Source organism: Andrena cerasifolii, chromosome 2 (assembly GCF_050908995.1).
Source record: "Andrena cerasifolii isolate SP2316 chromosome 2, iyAndCera1_principal, whole genome shotgun sequence".
NCBI classification, from domain to species: Eukaryota; Metazoa; Arthropoda; class Insecta; order Hymenoptera; family Andrenidae; genus Andrena; species Andrena cerasifolii.
The window spans coordinates 20,805,393-20,826,436 of record NC_135119.1 but is presented as its reverse complement, the minus strand read 5'-3'; the positions used below and the strand labels follow the sequence as shown (position 1 = coordinate 20,826,436).

Sequence of the window (21,044 nt, the reverse complement as noted above, 5' to 3'; positions counted from 1 at the left end):
ATTTATACGCTTTCTAAATTGAGTACATGCGATAAGTCACCTATAAATAGAATTTGAAATACTTTTATCATCTTTAATAATACGAAGCACATTTGAAGAAGGAAATTTCAAAAAAAAAATTTCATTTGGAAATGAAAATTTGTATCTTATGTCGCTATACCCTAGCGTATACGTAATATTTCGAGTATTGTAAAATATAAAATTGAACGCAGGATTGTATTCTATAGGAGATCGATACAATTTTTTATCAGATAATGAAAAACTTGTTGACAAATAAATATAAATGTTTATATTCAGGTATGTACTTTTTGTATCGTAATTGCTAGTCGATAAGTTATCGAGTAATCGAATCGTATCGAGATCTGATCGATGAATCGCGGTAGTACGTACCACGGCTGAAACGATTGTGGCCGATCGAGATTCGATTGTGGAATAGCTTACCACGATTGGCTTTTTTCATCGCTAACATTTTACAGTATTTCATGGATATGGCGAGGGCACTGCCAAGGCACAAGTTCCCGTCTAGAACACTTCTAATTCATGTTGAAAAAGAGAGTTTATAGAAAAAGGTGGTAAAATTTTTTATTTTCCCTTTATTAACGATTTCCCTGTTACCATATAACTGCATTGAAAAAATACTTAGTTATCTAAATTATGAAGATTTAATATAGATTTCGTACACTTTAAGTTAACTGTGAATCGTATAATAATTTTGTCTGTATGTTTTATAAAGAGCATAAATATTTTTATAAGTAATATGTATATCTTTGAAATTTTGATATGAAGGATCAATAATAACACGATATATTTAGTGATTAGAAAACAATACAAGTTTATTAAAATATATTCTTTTACTTTGCGAAGTATTATTTTTTTATACCTTAAGTACATTAACATACTGTTGAATAATGTACTTTTATTTTTAATTCCTCCTGTCTCGAATTTTTCATGGAAGTCCTATATAGTTTTACATCCTTTCACAATGCAAACTGGCATTTTTACGATTGAATTTATAAATAATTACACAAGAACCGACGCCGCAAACAACTACCGTATAAGTACATCTATAACAAATGACGACAGGCCACGCTAGTACTAATAAATAAATTCATAATAAGTAATAACTAAAATTAGGTGCTCTTGAATGTGCCCGCTTCTAAAAATTCGATTCATAAGATCGATCTTTTAACCAAAAGAATCGAATCGGAATCGAACACCCCTATCAGTCAGTCGGAAATTCGGAATCAATGTAAACATGGCAAGTTTTGAAAACGAGGGAAGCGCGAGTGACAGGGAATTGAATGAAAGTGGTACCAGCACCGGGGGAGAAAATTCTCATGATTCTCAAGAAGAGATCGAGAACAGCATCCGTGTTGATGAAGAACAGAAAGAGAAATTGGTGAAGTTACCGTTAGGTAGGATAAGGACTATTATTAAGATGGATCCTGAAGTGAACATGGTTAACCAAGAAGCTGTTTTCCTAATCGCAAAATCCACGGTAATTGTAAATCATATTTCACTAGTGTATTAATGTAATATTTCTTCTACGCCGTAATAATGACTAGATATCGCGATGTATTATGTGCTTTCGATATTCTGAAGATCGTTTCTAAGTAGTCCATACTGTGCCCGGTTGGAAAGAAGTCGGTTGAAATGTCACAGGGGCAAGAGGGGTTCTTTGCTCGCATTGGCTCCCGCCGCCCATGTCCCGTTTGCTTACTTTGTATTTGTCAACGTTGTCGCGCCGGCTAATAGGGATATACTATTCGGACCCTAGAGTTTCTCGACCGACTTCTTTCCATCCGGGCACAGTACGTTTGTTTAAAATCAGTTGTATAGTGAAATGTATGCATTAGGCTTACGTATATGAAATGCTGTTTACATACTCTTTAGATCTCTTGGTACAATGGTACCTATCAAAGTAGAATAACGATGTTGGATTATGGGTAAGAATACAAAGAGTCACATAGAAACTACCTTGAACAATTTTTACGCTTTGTATCTGAATGAAAAAATGATGTCTCATATTCCCCAACTTAACATAATTATGTTGTAATAGACGAGAAATTATACAGTAATATATCTCAGATTTACGCTAACATTACTGCAATACTTTGTAGTTTAAATTTACGCAATTACACATAAATGTTTCGCGTATAGCAGCAGCCCATTAACTTTGCTTTTTATTGCAGGAACTTTTTATCGATGCTCTTGCTAAAGAATCCTATAAATACACTGCACAAACGAAAAAGAAGACGGTACAAAAACGAGATATAGAAAGCGCGATTGATAATATCGATGCGCTTGTGTTTTTAGAAGGGATGCTGAATTGAATTGATGATTTTTGTATCTTTGCAGCAAAGTTATATTTTTATATGTAAGAAAGAAGCAGCTTGTAACGAGTGTAAAATATATAAGAATTCCTTTTGTAAGGCACCTGGAATAAAACTTAGTACTTTTAAAGTGGAAGAATTAAAATAAGTATTATACATGCGGTACATGTAAGTGAGAACGATCTGTAATTAAATTTTAAAGCTTACCGTGATTGAATCGGCAGTTGAAAGCTTTTGAAATAAAAATACAAAAACTGCATGGAAATTACATAAAGTCACTTTATTATAAATTCTCAAGCACAAAGACACAGTTGTTAATTTGTTCAAGTAACAAAGACAAAGGTATTAGTCGAAGATATCTCATTACGTTCGAAATTAAATTTTAAAAGCTGTATATTTAATGTGTATTTTTATTGTAAAACTCATTCGATACACATTCGTGTAATTTCATCTGCATATACAAAGAATTGCAGAAATTTTATTATACAGATAAAGCGCATAAATAAAACTTTTTAATAACGTACACATTAACACAGTCCTACAAATATTTTAACGTTACTTTTGTTAATTGTATGTATATTATTAGTAGCGTATCTCGTATAATGCAGAATGAAATTTGTACATTATGATTAGCGTTTTAACTTTAAATAGTAATTAATAGTATTAATTATAGCATTTGCATGCGATTTAACAGGATAAATCCTCGAAATTTTCCTCGGTGAAGTCTCAATGAATATTCACGCGAAATAAGAGTATTTTAAACATTTCTATCTAGCACGTAACTTATGGATAACACAAAGAGAAAAAGAATCAGTCTTATTCTTATAGACGCCAATGAATTAACTTTTACGCTACCAATTACAAACATTTAGAGATCATAACTTACAGTAAATAATAATGATGCGAAACCGTACAAGGCCAGGAGACACGGACTGTTACTTTATAATGTTGTTAATATATACATCGATTACATGCAGGGGCTACTGTTTTAACTGCACTCGAAAAATCAACAGACATAAAGCATGTTATAAAAGTTCATATGATTTGTAATAGAAAATCTTGTATACTTGTATTGCATGGTTATTACATTCGTAAGTTTATTGAAAGTGGACACATTATTTAAAGCGATTTGAAATATACAGATTTTGAATTTCCTTCATTGCTTTTCGGTTTCATTAAAGTCAGGCGAAATCTTTAGTACAACTTATTTTCACTTTACTTTTGCATATTATATATATTAAAATACTACCGTAACATTAATATTTCTTGAGTATTATAGATTCGGGGTGAATTTAAAGGTCATTTATACTCTGACAAGCATTGACGTTGTTATTTCTGTAATACTTATCTTTTCATTAATTCAATTTTCAATCTGTGCTGCGAATGTGAAAATGAGTCATACCCTATATGGAATTTTCATTTTGTTCGGGTTAAGAATTAATCTCCATTTTCTTTGAAATTGCAATTTATAATACATTTTAACATTTCTAGTATGTTATAGTCTACTAGTACGAACCTTTATATTTTAAAACAAATTTAAGTTTTATATCTTAATATACTACGAAAACATAAGCTACTTTCATTAAAAATCAGTTCAAATTTTCATATAAAAATCAGCTTCAAACAAATCTGCCAATCCGAAACGAATGCTTTAGCTCGGATTTATGAAATAAATTTTGCTTCGCATCTATATAAAGTTCCTTACTCTAATGAAGAAAGTTCATTTTCTAAAAATAAACTTAATTCATTACAACGAAAATAAAAATCCAATTATCTTTAATGACAAAAATTATTGTATACATATTTCTTAAAACTCTATTATAATTTCAGTATTGTGCTAAAGTCACTGGATATCATGAATATCGTTTTTAAAGAAAAAAAATATGAAAATTCATTAGAGAAGTATGTATATTACTGTATAATCATACATAACGGATACTAAAAGATTAGGAAGTAACTTGCCATACTTCTTACTTCTTACGTTTGGCTTTACGTCGCTTAGAATCTCCCCTAAAGGAGTTCTGATCTCCTGGTGCATTTGAAGCTCCGGTCTTGCTGTGGTTGTACAGATTATTTAAAAAGTCTTCGAAATCTGCCTCGCTGCTCGATAAAAAAAAAGAAGAATTTGCGATGTTACGTGTGTATCAGAGACTGCAGCATCATTTGCGAATAGTTAATAAAAGCTTAGAGCAACAATACCTTGTGTTTGGGTCTATTTGTTGTCGCTTTTTACCATTGTTGGCTGTTTGCGACGGTGGTCGCTGACCCAAGACAATTCTGTATTGAACGCTATGTGTATTTGCTCTTAGATGTTTCAAATTACCAGCTTGACAAGCTGCCCAATCAGTGACATCGTATACTGCGCCTTCCATGCAAGCATAGTAATGCCAAAGGAAACCCATTAAACGAGACTCTGCCCAAATGTCCCCCTATTCGAAATTTCAATAATTTATTTAGAAGCATGATCCTTTGGTCCAGTTATAATAATAATTACCTCTTTCGCGCTGTGACGTATTTTACATTGAGCACAAAATCGCGCTGCGTAACAGGGGCGTTGCGTAGGAATTCTTTTGTGCCTCAACCCACAATTCGTACACCTTATTGTATTCGCTGCCTGCTCCATCTTTCTGTGAAGCTGAGAGAGTAAATCGCTCAATTCGCCCCACGCTGCTTCGACTTGCCGAGTCTGGTCAAATGCTTGCCTGCGTTCCTAACATATTGAAAGTATAACGTCATTATAAGCGGATCTACTTTTCACGAAGGATACTGTGAATAACTTTTATTCTATTTCACGAGCAAGCTTTTTTACGATGAATATAAAAAGTATGTAGTACCGGTTCACCAATTATATCAAATGCGTGTACAAGTATTTTAAACGCTTCCTCTGCACCAGGCTGATTATTTTTGTCCGGATGGACTAAGAAAGCTTGCCTCTTATAATACTTTTTAATATCGTCATCTGAACATGTCGGTGTTACACCAAGTATACTGTAAGGGTCCTTTCCTTTACAGGCTAGTAATCTCTTCATGGCTTCCTCGCCGGTACTAGGTAGCGCAATGTTGCTCTCGAGACCGCCGCGTATCCAATTACTATTTTCCTCCTTTTCTTCGCTTTTGGTTTTTATTTTACGCCAGAATGCGAACTTACTATTTCCAAACCAATTATCTAATTGTCTACCAACGGCATTTAAGATGCGAATTTTTGAAAATGTCATAGCTATGTAAACCCATGAGTATTTTAAATACAGTATGGTGTGATACCATCCGCATTTACCACTAAAACATAGACATACAAATACTGGGATGTATTTCTTATAACTTACAAATTTCGTTTTTTTTTTGGTTTCTTAAATGTTACTTACAGCTGAATAATGAGATTGGCACTCATACTAACTACGTCGGATACTAAGTGTAGCAACCAATGAAATATTTTTAATCCAATTTTACTCCAACGACTGGCATATTTATTTATATTTTTATACAAGTCTTTAACCGGAGATTCTCTATTCTCTCTTCTTCGATTTCTTTGAGCTTTCTTAATCTGCTGAGCTTTCTCAGCTTGGAAACGTTTAGAATTCTTCTCCTTGGTAACTTTCTTTTCTTCCTTATTCGTTTTAGTTATAATCTGTTGGTTTTTCTCCATCTTTTCGGGGGAAACAGTTTGGCTGGAAGTATTTATCGTGTTCAAATTGTTATTTATTTGTATAGGTCGTTTAGGAACATTTCCAATGGATTTAGAGTTACTATTTTGAACTTTCGAGTTATTAAGCGTCTCTCCTTTCTCCGGTTTCTTAACCGTCTTGGAAACTTTCTTCTTTTCAAATTGATTAGATCTATCGAAGGTATTTATTTCGTGAGATTCAGTTTGCGAACCAAGATTGTCTAGCGACACCCAACGCCTCGGGAGGTTCGAATTATTCTTCTCCAAAACCTTTCTCGGCGCTTGTATCTTCGGAGAATTATGATCATCGCTTCCGGATGAATTCTGCCTCTTTAACGCTGCAGATTTAGATTTGTTCTTGGAATTTTTATTGGATATCTTCTTACTTACGGATTCAGCTTTCGGTTTTACAGATTGAATTGTTAAAGGAGACGGAGGCGTCGGAGCAGACTTTGTCAAAACATCGGAATAAGAAGGACGCATAGGTTTAACTTCCGCTACTGCGCGAGGCTTCTTGTGTTGAGAATCTGTAGAATTTCTCGGTAACTCCTCAGATTCTCTGGCGTCTGCATTTAATTGTGGTACCGGGGTCACGTTTGGAGAGCCTCCGAAGGGGCTGTAAGTACCAGATTGATTAGGCACCCAATTACCAACTAAATTATCAATTAGCTGTTTGCCATTGAAATTCTGAGTTGGCAACTCGGTTGGTACTGTTATATGCCGATCATTGAAAAGACCATACTCTCGGTCCATTATATTTTGATTCCTGTAGGGTGTTATATTCGGAAGTTGACATTGCTCTGCCATGATTTGAGACGCGTTCCCATAAATCACATTTATGTAATTTCCTCCTCCGACGTCTATCGTACCAATCAGATCATTGTTTTCATTTATACCCAAGTGATTTACTGCTTGGGACGGAAAGTAAATCGAGTCCGTCCCTGTGTCGTAATTCGACATATCTTGCATATAAAGAGGGGCACCCATCGATGTCATCGGTGGTTGCATTCCAGATGGATTAGAATGCGGCGTTTGGTTAGTAATGTAATGCCTCGCTTGACTCGACGAATAATCTCCCCAATTAGGGGACGTAGCTTGTTGCGAATTTACGCCGAATTGAACATAATGACCATTGGAGCTTTCCAAGTCTGCGGTCATAGCTTCAATAATTTTATCTAAGGACATGCGCTTGAAACCAGGAGGCGATTGTTGTTGCTCTGCCATATTGTACATTTCTGTAAAGAGAAAGATATATTCATCTAAAACACGCGTCCATATTCTCGTAACAAAACATTTTTAACCCTTTCAGTGCTATGAACTTATATACTGTGCCATTACTGAGAAGATAGCAAGTAGAAGGAGTGGCGGATGCGATAACATCGACTCTGATCATATAGCATCGCGTTATATAGTTCCCAAGGTTGAACCACAACCGAAATATAGGATAGACCTAACGCCAGTGATGTCAGGTGTATTCTATACATCTGATCTAACGCCTTATGGGAATTCGTGTTATACAAACTGCAATACCGACTTGTGAGAATTCAGTGGTCCTGTCGCGAAACAACGCTGAGTTTGGGAACTATACCCTTCGAAGACGAGTACCTCTCTTACCCCTGTGGCGTTCCGCCAGACGTCTCAGTAACGCACAGTGCATCTCCATTAAATGTGATCGCATACATATTGATGCTTATACGTGCACGTGTCTGTATAAACTGAATCATTGCACGAATACCATCAACTTACATTCTTTTCGCGTGTACATACGTTCAACAAGAATTATCAGTGTTTGCGATAAATATGCTCTGCCCATGGCACATGTTCACCGCCGAAGCTCAGCGCACCAAAAGGGTTAGCCTATTGTGAAATAAAACGACAGTACTTTGCGGTAGAGACTTATTCTATCAGACATAAGTGTTTCTTAGAGCGACATAGATAATCAACAATGCGTTAGATACGAAATTTTCGTCTCCTTCTCTGAAAAGAATGTAAGACAGCAGAAGTTGTTTATGGGTCATGTATGGGGAGGAATATAAAAAGGTTCGCGCTTGGAGGAAGCAACGTCGATGTAAGAAGGTTTAATTTAAATTGCTGGCAATGTATGAATCGACTTCGTATAGGTAGTTTAGTAACCTAAAAACAAATGTTTCTCTGCGAGATCATAGCAGGTGTACGACGATGCAGCACTTACATTCATCGGCAAGTATATCACCGTTAAATATCAGTTTACATTGTAGTGAAAGCATACGGCTCCTTAATGTGTCGAAAAGGGGATTATCACACTCGAGTGATATATACAATTTTAAACTGCATACCATGCGGTTAATACAAAATCAGTCACTTGTATTTGCCCGTGGTCCGCACCATCAGATTCATAAACGGATCACATAAATAGTTTTCTTTCTGTATACAACATCCATGCATATATAACACTGTTGCGAAAAGTTCCTAGATAAACGGATATGTCCAAATGCTGGACCGTTATGGCTTCGATATATAGGATCTTGACGTAATTCTCTTTAGGAGACTTTCTATTCCTGTATTATATGCCCCTTCGATGTTTCGTCGAAAACAATTAAGCACGATAGTTCCTGATTTTTTTTTAAAACGATAAGAGTGTAGCGCCTTTTTACTAGAAACGCGTTCTTATTATTACTAGGCTCATCAGGGTGCTCGCGTTTGAATTTCAAAATTCGTTTGTGCATTTCCGCTGTTCTTTGTGTAATTTACTACTAATATGGTACGTATAATTACGCTGTGTACTTTCGTATTCACTGATTTTATTATTTTGAGGGACTTTTATTGAAATAATGATTTAACTGCAATATTTATTATATAATTATAACAACTATACTAATGGTATTTGATATTGTCAGTTCGTTGTATATAAGATAATCATATTGACGAATGAAATGATTTAATTTATATCGTTAGTTGTTTGTTTCTATTGTTCGAAGTAGTAATATAAGTAATTTGAAAGTAAAAGAGTACATAAGGAACCAGTGGCGTATTTAGTGTATACAGTGCCTAGGGCAATCGTAGAATTTGCGCCCCTCCTCTTCCCATGCATATCATTCCAATTCCATCTTTTCTGTTCTACTTCGTTGTTAAAAGTGTTCATCACACAAAACATTTTATTTAGAATTTAGATAATCCTTTTAAGGAAAATGGAGCTGAAGGGCGGAAGAGATGAAAGTTGGAGGCAAATGTAGCCGAAAGTGCAGCAAGTTTTTCGAAGCTGCTCTAAAGAGGCATGCGAAGCACACGAATAACAAGCGTAAACTACTAACATTAACCAGCCAAATAAATTTATTCAAGAAACACTATTTCTTTCGGCTTTTTTGCGCGCCCCCGGTATTGGCGCCCGGGGCTCGAGCCCTACTTGCCCCACCCTAGATACACCTCTGTAAGGAACAAACAGTGCCGGGCAAAAGTATTGGGACATCCTTTAAAACAGAATAACTTTTTTAAAATTGGTCCAAACGACTTGAGTCTTTTTCAGAAGCTAGAAGGATTTTACTAGGTGACGTGTTTCGTCGTTTTGAAAAAAAATACAACTGGTCGGAATAACTGTAATAAACCTAAAGATTTTACATATTTCGATGCCTATCGCTTGTTTCTGCATCAACCAATTTACAAACGCGATTTTCAAAATTTCATTACAGGCTTAGATAATAAAGTTGAAAAAGCGACCGTCACAATTTTCTTCGCTATTCCGACCAATTACATTTTCTTTTCAAACGACAAAACACGTCACCTACTTAGTAAACTAATCCTTCTAGCTTCTCAAAAAAACTCCAGTCGAAGTTTGGACCAATTTTAAAACAGTTATTCCGTTTTAAAGCGTGTTCCCACAGTGCATGCAATAAATAAATAGATTTAAATTATGTTTTATATATTATATCATATCAAAATTAATAAAAATCGTGGTAATATACAATTAATACAATAATTCTTAATCACAATTAGCGATAAACAGAATTAGCAATTACGAATGCTAAACTTATAATCATTAGTACAATGGAATACTTTATTGCCATTGTTGAGTTACAAGGTTCTTTCCCTTTCCTAGATTCGCAAGCACAAACTTCGATTACGTAACCATCCACCTGTAAAAATGTGTATATTATTTCAATCAAATTCGACAGTTTTTTAAAAGCAACAAGTCGTTAACAAATATTTGCAAAATGTTGACGAGTTTACACGCAACGTACTGCTTTCAGTCAGTAAAATACGCATTAGATAAAGTTATTTAATTACTCACACTTTGTTGATAACATCCCGATGTGATAGGTGTTGCTTGATCTTCTATTGCCTTTCCACAGAATAGAGTTGTATTAACAACTGCAATCAGTTTCAGCTTCTTACAATTTATTCCACGCCCATTGTCATTTGTGTAATGTATACTTACTATTTTTATTGAACACAAAAGTATATCTTAGACAGACATTGCCGGACGTCAAAGAACACATCATAGTTGTATTTTCATTTTCCCATAACTCATGCGGATCTGGTTCATCCTCTGAAATTTGTATAATTTTCAATACTTTTCCTAATTATCAAACAGGAATAATATATCGCGTAGACAAATGAATTCTAAGTGAACAATATTAATAACGCCTTCTTCTCAAACATATGTAAAGCTACATGTACAAACATTAAGGGGATCTTCCGGTCTAGAGCCCAAAAAATAGGTGATCTTTAGGAATTAATTAAAGGAAAACTACGATATATTTAATTTAATGGGACTTTTTGCATGGTATTAAGGATGTCCTAAATTATAGAAATATATTTTTTGTTTTATAACTAATCATTGCAGACGGCACTGGGGAGTCGTTAAAGTCAAGGCGTCAAAAAATTGATCCAAATCGGTATCTCCAAAAGTTATTATCCGATTCGACTGAAACTTTTTTATTTTTTAAGAATATACTTCTGGCTAGGGGGGAAACCAGACAAAAAATGCAAAATGACATTTTTAAGAAAATAACGGCACTTGAAGTTTGAATTCACTTTTCCCTTATATTTTTCACCCTTTCAACGGCTTTGAAAATTATAAATTTTTATATTATTTTCTGGTATCCCCCCTAGCCAGAAGTATATTCTTCAAAATAAAAAAAGTTTCAGTCGAATCGGATAATAATTTTTGGAAATACAGGTCCCACCATTTTGAGAACACTGTTTCGAGAAAAACGCGTTTAAAGTTTTACGTGGGCGCCGAGTGGCCAGTCGTTGCCCATGCATTTGCCGCTACTCAAATGCCTATAACTTCGGGAATTTTACGAATTTCAACAAATTCTTTTAAACACGTATTCCTAAAAGATTGAACATTCGAAAAATGAAAAAAAAAATATCGACTTTTAGACCGGAAGGTCCCCTTAATACTATTGTCTTATGATACATGTACATCTTACCTGTATATATTACAGGTTCAAAACAAGGAACTTTTGAATGTTCGTCTTTGTCTGGACACTCATACTTTTCAAGTTTATTATTAAACATTGGTGCTATCCAAGTGTACTGAAAGCAGTATTTCTTGTCCTCTAAAACTGCTGCATCTTAAATAATAAATGCATTTAATGACCCTTTCTTGAGTTTCGTATGGTTGAAATGTTTGAAATATAATTACCTAATGACAGAGATCCAACACAGATCATTAAAAATACAGAGAAATTCATTTTCTCCTTGTAAAAACAGTCTTGATCCCGATCAGTTCGCTCTAGAAATACAGCTTTATCTGATAAAAATTATCGCCATTAGGTATAGTTATCATTTATCTGATAGTGTACTAGATAGTACTGCACAAAGATCGCGCTCATTCGTCTATACATAAAGAATAAACCGTCGCCAACATCACAAGCGCGAATTTCCTTGCCGTTTTAGTTGCATCACAGAAAAAAAAACCTTCAAAATATTTGTGATTTATTCAAATGACTGACATATATTTACATTCGTAGAAGATATAAATGGTTGTTAGTAGTAACGTTACGAGGTAAGTAGAAATTAGACATTATAAAAAGTTTTTTAGTCTACTGGTAGAGATAAATATTCTTTATACACTTTGTTTTTAATTCTTAAATGCGTTTTCTTTGTTCGTTTATAAAAGTATCATTGGATAATTATCCAGGAAGTTTTATTAAAATTCATCATGCCTGGCTAACGCCTCTCCAAAATCAGTTGCTTGAGAGCCAACGAAAATATCATATTTATCTAATATTTCTTCCTTCGTAAGCTTTTGGTCTGCGTCTGTATCCGCTTCAAATATTAAGTGTCGAGATTCAGCCTCCGCATGATCAAAGTCGGCTGGAATAATCCAAGTCTTGACCTGAGGAAAAGTTAAAAATTGACTTGAATCTATCATCTCAATATAATTACGCAATTCTAGTTAACATAAAATTATATATTACCTCGTCGAAGTCCAGGACACCATCGCCATCCTTATCTCGATACATAGAAAATTGCTCTTTCTCATTTTTCACCCATTCCGGTTCACCTTCCCCTTCCACACCATCGTACATATCACCTAGAATGAAAAGTATCCCTTATTTCTTATAAAACTACCTTCTCCACAAACGTTTTAATCGATGTTTCTCTGTATTAAGTTTCAGATAAAACGGAGCATGTACCAATATACTCGGAGAGAGATATTTTGCCATTTCCATCTTTATCGATATCCTCCATAGTTTCTAACACTACGACGTCCTTCATGTGATTTGCTTCTTCCGCGTGAAGGAAGGCAGCAAACTCGTCCTTAGTAAGGGCATCATCGCCGTCCAGGTCAGCAGCCGTCCAGCGCCTACGATCTCTCTTAAGCATAGCTATGTACGAAAAGGTGCTGTCCTTGGATTTTTCCTGATTTTCTACCTCATGTTCATCCATGTCCCCATAAACCATTGCCATGTACTCTGTCCATGGAAGTTTCTCCTTCTCCTCTGGATTATGCGATCTCCATTGCCTTTCGATGTTGTATCTTATGTAACGTCGTTGCGTATACAATATCCAGTCTTTAAGTTCCTCTCCGGTGACGTATCCATCCTTATCTTTGTCTATCTTGTCCACTATAATGCCCAGTCTCCTTGTGCTCTCTTCAGGTGTTAGCTGATCAAAAGTTTTCGCTTCTTCGCCCAGAAAGGCTTCGTGATCGTAGGCTGGATTATGTTGAGAATTGACATAATGCTCTTCGTCGTTCGGTTCCTGGGATAAAACTTAGTTAGAGAAACTAGAATTGAACGCGTACAGGTAGACATGCATTATTGAAACTAACGACCTGCTTATAATATAACAATGCATATATTATCCATTTTAATAAACAGCCTGGGAATCAAAATATTCCACATTTCGTAAAACCACGGATGTATAAGATACGCAATTTTTCAATTAAATATAACGGAGGCAAGGTTATGTGTTGAAAATTTCCATTTCCATTTTAAGGATAGCCATTTCTTTCATTTTCAGAGATATTAAATGAGAGCCGACGACTTCCGAAAAGTTTAAAGTAATTGAAAACCGAGGACGAACCTTGTGGACGACTCGTGGCTTGTCTTCGTTGTCCGGCTTCGGGATCGCCGTCGCCAACACGGAAAAACCAATGAGAATTTGGAAAAGCATGAATTCTTGCATAACTCGCGTAAACACCAGAGGAGTAAAACAGCTGCCGGGAGCTGAGCAAACCGCTGAAAAATCCTAGCTTCGAACGCTGAAAAGCGTCAACGGGGATAACGTTGACGAGCGAATTCAGAGAAGCTATCGTTCGGCTTACAGGAACTTCCACATCAGCAAAGCTTAACGTCTTGCTTGACGCCGCATCCCCACCTCCCTCAGCTACATGCATATTCGTTTCAGAAACCATTTCTGATGCTGATGCTGGAACGCCTTTGCTCCATATCGCGAGCATCATGACCGAGTTTATACTCGTAGGATGTTGAATGGGCTGGACCGGCTGGACGTTATCAAATCAACCCGCTTACGATTACGTGAGACTGGCCCACGTGATTGCCGATAACGGAGTTATATACAGGGGACAACGGGTGGAATTTTCATGAGAAATCGTGAAATTCCATTCTGGAGAAATCATACGTTGTACGGTTAAGTTTTGAGGGAACTTTGGTTATATACTGTGGCGCGCATACTTTGATGCGAAGAGTATGAGAGAGCCCATAACGTAAATACTTGCGTGATAGAGAGAGGAAGGAAGAATGAGGAAGAATAAGGAAGATAGTGTAGATAAGAAGGGGAAGAAAGTGATTAAGCGCGAATGAAGGCAGGTGTGCGATGACAGAAATGCAATAAAAGTGCCGAATCAAGGATTAACCGCGATACAACACTCCACTGCTCATGAAACAACGTTATCTGGTTACATACATAAAACTTTAATTGTAATGAAATTTCTAACGAAAAACCAATGTAACTTTTTTAACCAATTGCAACGATGAGTGTGTATAATGACAGAGGAAATATGCATATCTTTATCTGATCAGTGACTGTAATTCCGATCGATAAAATTATGTTTATTCTTGTCGGTAACTTTTTAAATTAGAAGCTAACGGTTTACGTGTTCAGCATCTGGCTAACTAATTATGGTAGTTAATTAAGCCGTTCTCGTTCGAAAATGACACCACGTACATACGCCGCGTGTATACGTGAACCCTAAGTCTAATTTTAGACCCCACATCTGTCACGATATTTCAATTTCCTGTGGAAGATTACGACGCTAAGACTGAAAATTTCGTTTACCGGGTTTACCCAATGCGAAAGGAATTCTCTTGTTTTATTTTTTACCAAAGTGAACGGTTCAATCAGTTACTTCAACATTCTTTATTGAAGTATTTTGCAAGGTGTAACATATCTAATATATTGTTAATTGTGTATATGTAATAGGACAGTTTACCCCTTGCATTATAAACGAATTATTGTAGATTGTCTCAGTCAGTATGTACATTATGAGTCATCTACTAATATTATATTAATAATGAGAAGATCTATGCGTCTGAGATGAGAAACTTATTCACTATCATTTTCCTATCCCTTATATTAAATAGGGTAGATGTACCGTTTGTGGCCATTGCACTGTTTTTGTTTAATATACCGCCAGAAATATAAGGTTACACTTATTGCTTACACGGGAAAATATTATATTTTTTAAAAAGTGGCCAAAACTGGTAAAATACTTTAAAGTGGCCACAAATGGTGCATCTACCCTACCCTAATCTACACACGAGTTCCTAAAAATTAACTACAACTTAGATCATACATATTATCGGAAACATACACAATGCGAACCAAAAAACGTGATGCAGCCGGAAGCGAGGTGATGCTACTAAAGCATATTGTAGTATCCAAGGAACAATTTCTTTCTACAGAAATTCGCTCTGAAGGGTTAAAATCAGCCCTTAACGTTATCGTGGTTTTTCGTTTTTTCAATATAACTTTGTAACGGAGCGAGGTAAAACAAAACTTTAAATACGAGAATTGTTCAGTTTTTCACGCTCTATCACACCGCCAATAGAAAAATAAAGTTATATTAAAAACAACGAAAAAACGCGATAACTTTGAGGGCTGCTAAATTTCTATAACAAATAAAATTAAAAAATTAAAAAGATAAATAAATAATATTAAAAAATTAAAAAGGTAAATAAATAAAATTAAAAAAAAATGTTACTAGTTATTATTGACGGTTATTAGTTATTTAAAGAGATGAAGGAGTTTCAGTCAAAATAACACAGTAGTAAATGAGGAATAAGGATTTGTGACTCGATTTTGAGTAAAAGTGACCCAATTTCCGTGCAAGGGTTAATGAACTTTCTGGGTAATCATGAGCAACCTCGTGTTATTAAAATCCCAATCGCCCCCTTTCCGCCCCTTAATGCCGAATGCGCCCCTAGACAATTTAACCACTGGTTTAGTGCGCAGAGCGTTGCCGTAATACCAGAGCAGCATTCTGAAAAGGGCATGACAGAAAGTGACTGTTCGCTCTTCGCCGAAAGCTGCCTCTGCGACGATAATTTTTCTGTAATGTGAATGAGTCACTTGCTGCGTCTCTTTTATCTAGGACGTGCTTATCCAGTTATCTTATATTTGTCGGCGATAAAGAGAACACTAGGTGGAAGTTTCAGGTATCCGTCGGCGGATACGTTCATAACTACGGTGTCCACGTTTTCGTACTATCTCATTGAGGGACCGTCGCGAAAAAAGTTAATCGCACCACTGGCCACAGTTCTAGTTAACATACGTCGCGGTTGCAACGAAAATTGTTAAACGATGGGTGTGAAAACTGGTCCGCAGTTGGAGCAACGAATTCAGTGCATAAAGTTTATCATTTTCTGCTTGAACGCCATTATATGGGTGAGCGAGAATGATGAAAACAAGTGTGTTTGGTATACGATCGGTGACAGGACTTATTAACTATTAAACTATCGCTGCGATCATGTAAAAACTAATTAAAACCGCTGATTAAAATAACGCGGCAGTTAAAACCTAATTTACCGAAATATGTTACTCAAAAAGGGCACCTGTTTGTAAATGGACAACGAAGACACATTTTATTTTTTAAGCAGTGGTTTCATCAATTTCTATCCTCTTTGCAAGCTTTACAGGCTACACCTTTGAAGCGGATGCTGCCATTGCATCACCGTGTACGTACAATTATTGTCTTGCAAGGCGGTAATTGTATGTACACCGCGAATGATTCTTGGCGTCGCCAAGGGTGCATCATGTAAATGTGTCTGCGGAGGCAATTTAGATTGAAACGCTTCTTATTGCAACATACATCCTCGTTACATTCGAGTCGATGTGAGTCAGATCGCCGCTTACCAATCGTATCAGGGTTTATCAGCGTGACGAATACGAGGGCTGTGACTGCTGTAGGCTTAAAAATTAAAAATCAAAAGGCGCGATAAAGTACGCGGTATCGGCTTTCGTTACAATGCTGTAATTTCTGTTTATTAGATCGCCTGCAGAGTTGTGGCTCAATTAAAGGGAGTTAGAATTTAATTGGCTCGATATCGAGTTAAATTAATGGGGCATTTAAAAAAGAAAGCGGGGGTAGTATGTTAAAAGTAGCTTGCTTGAAATGGTTAACAATAAATAAATTCTTGATAGTTTATTTTCTATTTGAATGAAAGAAAAATAGCAGATGATCTAATACAGGCTAGCAATACTTGATGTGGCGCAACGTCCTTATTAAAGAGATACATAGGATTACGTTTCTGTGAAATCTGTTCTGAGAAATTCTATGCATTCTTTCCTAGCTACTTGGCAGCGCAATGTTTGGATTGTGCATGTGGCTGAGGCTGGATCCAGGCTTCCAAGAGTGGGTGGACTTCCTAGATATGGATGAATTCTACATCGGCATTTACATCTTACTTGCCGTTTCGATATTCATCATAATAATCACATTCGTCGGTTGTGGCGTCACTCTTATGGAGCACACCCTTGGTCTCTACATCGTAAGGCATAAACATTCGATTAAAATATTTATTGACTTAAAGAATGGATTTGAAAATTCCCGCAGGATTGATTTTTCTTAAAGAAAACGACGATGGAAAATTTTGTAGAATATCAGAGCCTGACTACCATACACTGTTTTAATGGTAGACGGAGATACTGGGAAATGATACAGAAATTTTTTCACGATTTAATCAGGTGAATCTGCATGTGATTGTAAAAATCATTTAAAAAATGCATCGATTCACCTGCATATACTTTTACCCATTTAGCAGAGCCATAAAGTCCTTTTCGCATAAATAAATTATGGGTTTCGAATACAAAACACCTTACGAGATGGGTAGATGTCCCTATTAATGCCATTTTATTCATTTTAATTAATAGAAACGAGAATAGTGTGCAGGAATAATAATAAGAACAAGCCCAACGTAATAATAATTTTTCTGTGCACTCTCCTTTATACGTTACGTTTTCATTAAGTAAAATAAATAAAGTGGCTGTAATAGGGACATCGGTAGTAATTAGGGCTGGGACTATTTGTCGAATTTTTCGGTATCCGAATATTCGAATACTTCAGTTGCTCCATTATTTGGCGAATATAATTCGAATATCCAAGTATTCGAATACTATTCAAATATCCAAGTATTCGAATACTATTCGAATATCCAAGTATTCGAATACTATTCGAATATCCAAGTATTCGAATACTATTCGAATAGTATTCGAATACTATTCAAATATCCAAGTATTCGAATACTATTCGAATATCCAAGTATTCGAATACTATTCGAATATCCAAGTATTCGAATACTATTCGAATATCCAAGTATTCGAATACTATTCGAATATTTAAGTATTCGAATATCCAAGTATTCGAATACTATTCGAATATTTAAGTATTCGAATACTGATGTATTCGAATAGTATGGTGTGAATTATAAACCAAGTTCTTTAGGTTCATTTGTCAGGGTGACATCTTGTAAGCTAATTTTGACCCACTTCACATTAAGGCTGGGACTATTCGAATATTAACATTCGAATACTCAAATATTAGAAGTTTATTCGTAGCAGTCGAATACTTGTAAAATATTCGAATAGTCCTAGCCCTAGTAGTAATTAGGATATAGATTAATAGAAAGTTGAAATTTAGACATATTTCATTTCCAAATATCTCACGAGGTATTCGCTTTCGGGTGCACCTCTCCGTAAAAACAAATACATCGTCTTCTACACGGAAAAGTAAATTAAAAAAAGAAGATATCGTCATAGGAACATAGATCCCATGAAACTGTTCAACATTTCCCTCTACCAATTTCCCCTGCCTTCATTTAGAGGCAAGCTACGGCATGCCCCAGTTTCTATTTAGAATCACCCCGCATAAAACCATGAGAGTGGACTGAATACGTGGCACGTTCAACAATTGCTTTTAATGTTCCCCCCAGTTCGCAGGCCTGCAAATGTTCTGCTACGTTCTCGGCTTGGTAGGAACCTGCATACTCCTCGACTATTCCACTTACGACAGTAAAATTCAGCCGCTTATACGTCGGTCCATGACCGCTCTTATCGAGAAGTACCACGACGAGCGGGCATCCTTTGTTCTACGATTAATCCAAGAGAGCGTAAGACGATATATTTCTTGATACTAGAAAGTCCACGCGTGCCTCAAGGGGCTACATACACCTAGAGTGAACTTCGACAATTTTTACTCATTGAAAATATTTTTTAATTTAAAAATCTTCACATACCATTTACATACTCCATAATACATAATCAATCTTCTTAGTTTTCGAATTAAATTTACACAGTTGTTACATTAAAGTATGTATTTTAAAATGCATCTGAAGATGTTTAAATTAAAAGACACTTTGAATGAAAAAGAATTGTTAAAGTGTACAATCGAGATGGATGTAGAATTTCTTCGCCTGAGCTCGTCTGGCGAATGTCGTCACAAGCAGCGTCGTATAAGCTCATCGAAAGATTTTAAAATAGATCGGCTGCTGCGGTGCCGATGGACCGATGGATTACTTGAAACTGAAGAAACCGCTGCCCAACGAATGTAGAAACACGGTTACTGGGAACGCCTTCTTCTACGGGTGCGTGGATGAGATCTCGTGGTTCCTGGAAGGCAGATCAGGATGGCTGGCTGGCCTGGCGTTAGCTTTGTGCTTGCTGCATGTAAGCCTCCCAAATTCCGTGTCCCTCTGAAAGACTGCGGACACCCTTTTAGATTCATTTTATAGAATAGAAATATTTTATTAACTTTCTTCAGTTTTCAAGTAAATTCGCTAGAATATTTCTCTACGACGACCCTCTGTTCAGCTGTTCAAGAAGAATAGTAGACTCTTCTACTAGACAGCAAGTAGTCACGATTATTTAAACTCCTACAAAAAATGAATTATTAATCTATTTTGGAAAATACACTTAAGCCTGATTCCACTGATGTGCAATAACAAAACACTATTTTTGAATCCAAGAGAGTTTCCGCAGTGTATCGTAAATATGTACTTTGCAGTAACTACTATCGTCGATCGAATAATTCGCCATCTAATAGTAGACCTACTTTGCAGATAGTGATAGCTGCCCTCACCACGACGCTCGTCCGAGCTATCAAGAAAGAAGAAGAGTCCGTCACGTTTAAACGCTAGTCTGCATCGTTCGTTTCCATCGTACGTAATACAAATCGATTCACATTTCACGCAGCTAAATCCGAGAACGCACTATCCATTCCGCAAGCCGAAATTTTCGCTGATATGGACTGGTGGCTGAAGCAGCAACACGTTCGAAAAAGACTAACAGGGTGTAAGAGCACTTTCCACTGTGACCCTTTATATTTTTTAATCTTAACGTATAGTATAGTCTAAGATAAATTTATAATATAACTTTACAAACCTCTTCCGTTCCGAAGAAGCATTTTTACCTTCCGTAGGAAGAAGTTTCATCGCTCGAGAAGCTTTCTACAGTATTTCTATAGTATGCCCTTTTAATTATCTTATTCTCATCTCTTTGGACTGTATTCGTTATAAGGTCGAGGAGATAATATGCTTGATACAGCGCAAGATTTTATAAGTAGCAATAGCATTTGTATGTATTATAAGAGTGATTTTAGAAACCGGAACAAATTGTAGTTCTTTCTAAAATTAAGCCTGAGAAAAATGATTTCTGGATTAATATACTTTTCTTCCTTCGAACTGAACAGTTTTTCTTCTTCACGCTTTTTCGTAAGTTCAAATACAACGAAGCAGTGGCGGATTTTAGGGGAAAGGCCCGGGTGGTAAACGCTCTGGAACACCCTGTATACATAACAGAATTAAAAGTGTTTGGATAGAATCGTAATTCTTTTTTGGAAGATGGGTCCCTGAGGGCCCTTCTGGGCGGGGCAACTGCCCATAGGTCGCTCGTTAAAATCCCCCACTGCGACGAGGATATTTATGTGTAGTTAGTTTCAAGCGTTTCACCCTGTACAACGGAAGGAATGGCGTGCGTTAATTTCACAATACTTTATTTACAAAATTTTCAATATACATACAGTACCGTGTAATGGTCCCTAATTTATTTACAATGATTTGCTCGTCGACCAATTACAATCGTCGTTAAGCACCACGCGATTAGAA

The 21,044-nt window shown here is 36.1% G+C and overlaps 5 protein-coding genes and 1 long non-coding RNA gene across 10 annotated transcripts; 3 read left to right on the top strand and 3 right to left on the bottom strand.

The window, feature by feature from the left end:
• Positions 1-998: 998 nt before the first annotated feature.
• Pole4 (DNA polymerase epsilon subunit 4) lies at positions 999-2,607 on the top strand. Its single transcript, XM_076807413.1, has 2 exons — positions 999-1,498; positions 2,193-2,607. The coding sequence occupies exons 1-2, from the start codon at positions 1,256-1,258 to the stop codon at positions 2,331-2,333; spliced, it is 384 nt and encodes a 127-aa protein (XP_076663528.1). The 5' UTR covers positions 999-1,255; the 3' UTR covers positions 2,334-2,607.
• LOC143366358 (uncharacterized) lies at positions 2,384-8,448 on the bottom strand. 4 transcript variants are annotated; one of them, XM_076807407.1, is made up of 7 exons: positions 8,186-8,366; positions 7,741-7,971; positions 5,696-7,229; positions 5,168-5,609; positions 4,828-5,043; positions 4,533-4,762; positions 2,384-4,433 (listed from the first exon to the last, which is right to left on the bottom strand). In XM_076807407.1, the coding sequence occupies exons 3-7, from the start codon at positions 7,225-7,227 to the stop codon at positions 4,304-4,306; spliced, it is 2,550 nt and encodes an 849-aa protein (XP_076663522.1). In that variant the 5' UTR covers positions 7,228-7,229; positions 7,741-7,971; positions 8,186-8,366; the 3' UTR covers positions 2,384-4,303. The 4 variants fall into 4 exon arrangements, with proteins under 4 accessions (XP_076663522.1, XP_076663524.1, XP_076663525.1 ...); XM_076807409.1 differs by having other exon boundaries at positions 7,741-7,851; XM_076807410.1 differs by lacking the exon at positions 7,741-7,971 and having other exon boundaries at positions 8,310-8,448.
• Positions 8,449-9,868: 1,420 nt separating this feature from the next.
• On the bottom strand, positions 9,869-11,815 carry LOC143366360 (uncharacterized). The gene is made up of 5 exons (XM_076807412.1): positions 11,621-11,815; positions 11,406-11,549; positions 10,406-10,516; positions 10,259-10,338; positions 9,869-10,103 (listed from the first exon to the last, which is right to left on the bottom strand). Exons 1-5 carry the CDS (start codon positions 11,667-11,669, stop codon positions 9,960-9,962), a joined length of 528 nt encoding a protein of 175 aa, XP_076663527.1. The 5' UTR covers positions 11,670-11,815; the 3' UTR covers positions 9,869-9,959.
• A 23-nt stretch (positions 11,816-11,838) lies between these two features.
• LOC143366363 (uncharacterized) lies at positions 11,839-13,390 on the top strand. Of its 2 annotated transcripts, XR_013084724.1 has the most exons (3): positions 11,839-11,983; positions 12,594-13,230; positions 13,305-13,390. It is a non-coding gene; the product is annotated as an uncharacterized LOC143366363 (long non-coding RNA). The 2 variants fall into 2 exon arrangements; XR_013084723.1 differs by having other exon boundaries at positions 12,594-13,390.
• Positions 11,892-13,643, bottom strand: Scf (Calumenin B scf). The gene is made up of 4 exons (XM_076807411.1): positions 13,510-13,643; positions 12,618-13,185; positions 12,399-12,514; positions 11,892-12,316 (listed from the first exon to the last, which is right to left on the bottom strand). Exons 1-4 carry the CDS (start codon positions 13,609-13,611, stop codon positions 12,128-12,130), a joined length of 975 nt encoding a protein of 324 aa, XP_076663526.1. The 5' UTR covers positions 13,612-13,643; the 3' UTR covers positions 11,892-12,127.
• Positions 13,644-16,086: 2,443 nt separating this feature from the next.
• On the top strand, positions 16,087-20,621 carry Tsp2a (tetraspanin 2A). The gene is made up of 5 exons (XM_076806888.1): positions 16,087-16,332; positions 17,238-17,435; positions 18,876-19,052; positions 19,423-19,608; positions 20,001-20,621. The coding sequence occupies exons 1-5, from the start codon at positions 16,249-16,251 to the stop codon at positions 20,076-20,078; spliced, it is 723 nt and encodes a 240-aa protein (XP_076663003.1). The 5' UTR covers positions 16,087-16,248; the 3' UTR covers positions 20,079-20,621.
• Positions 20,622-21,044: the final 423 nt, after the last annotated feature.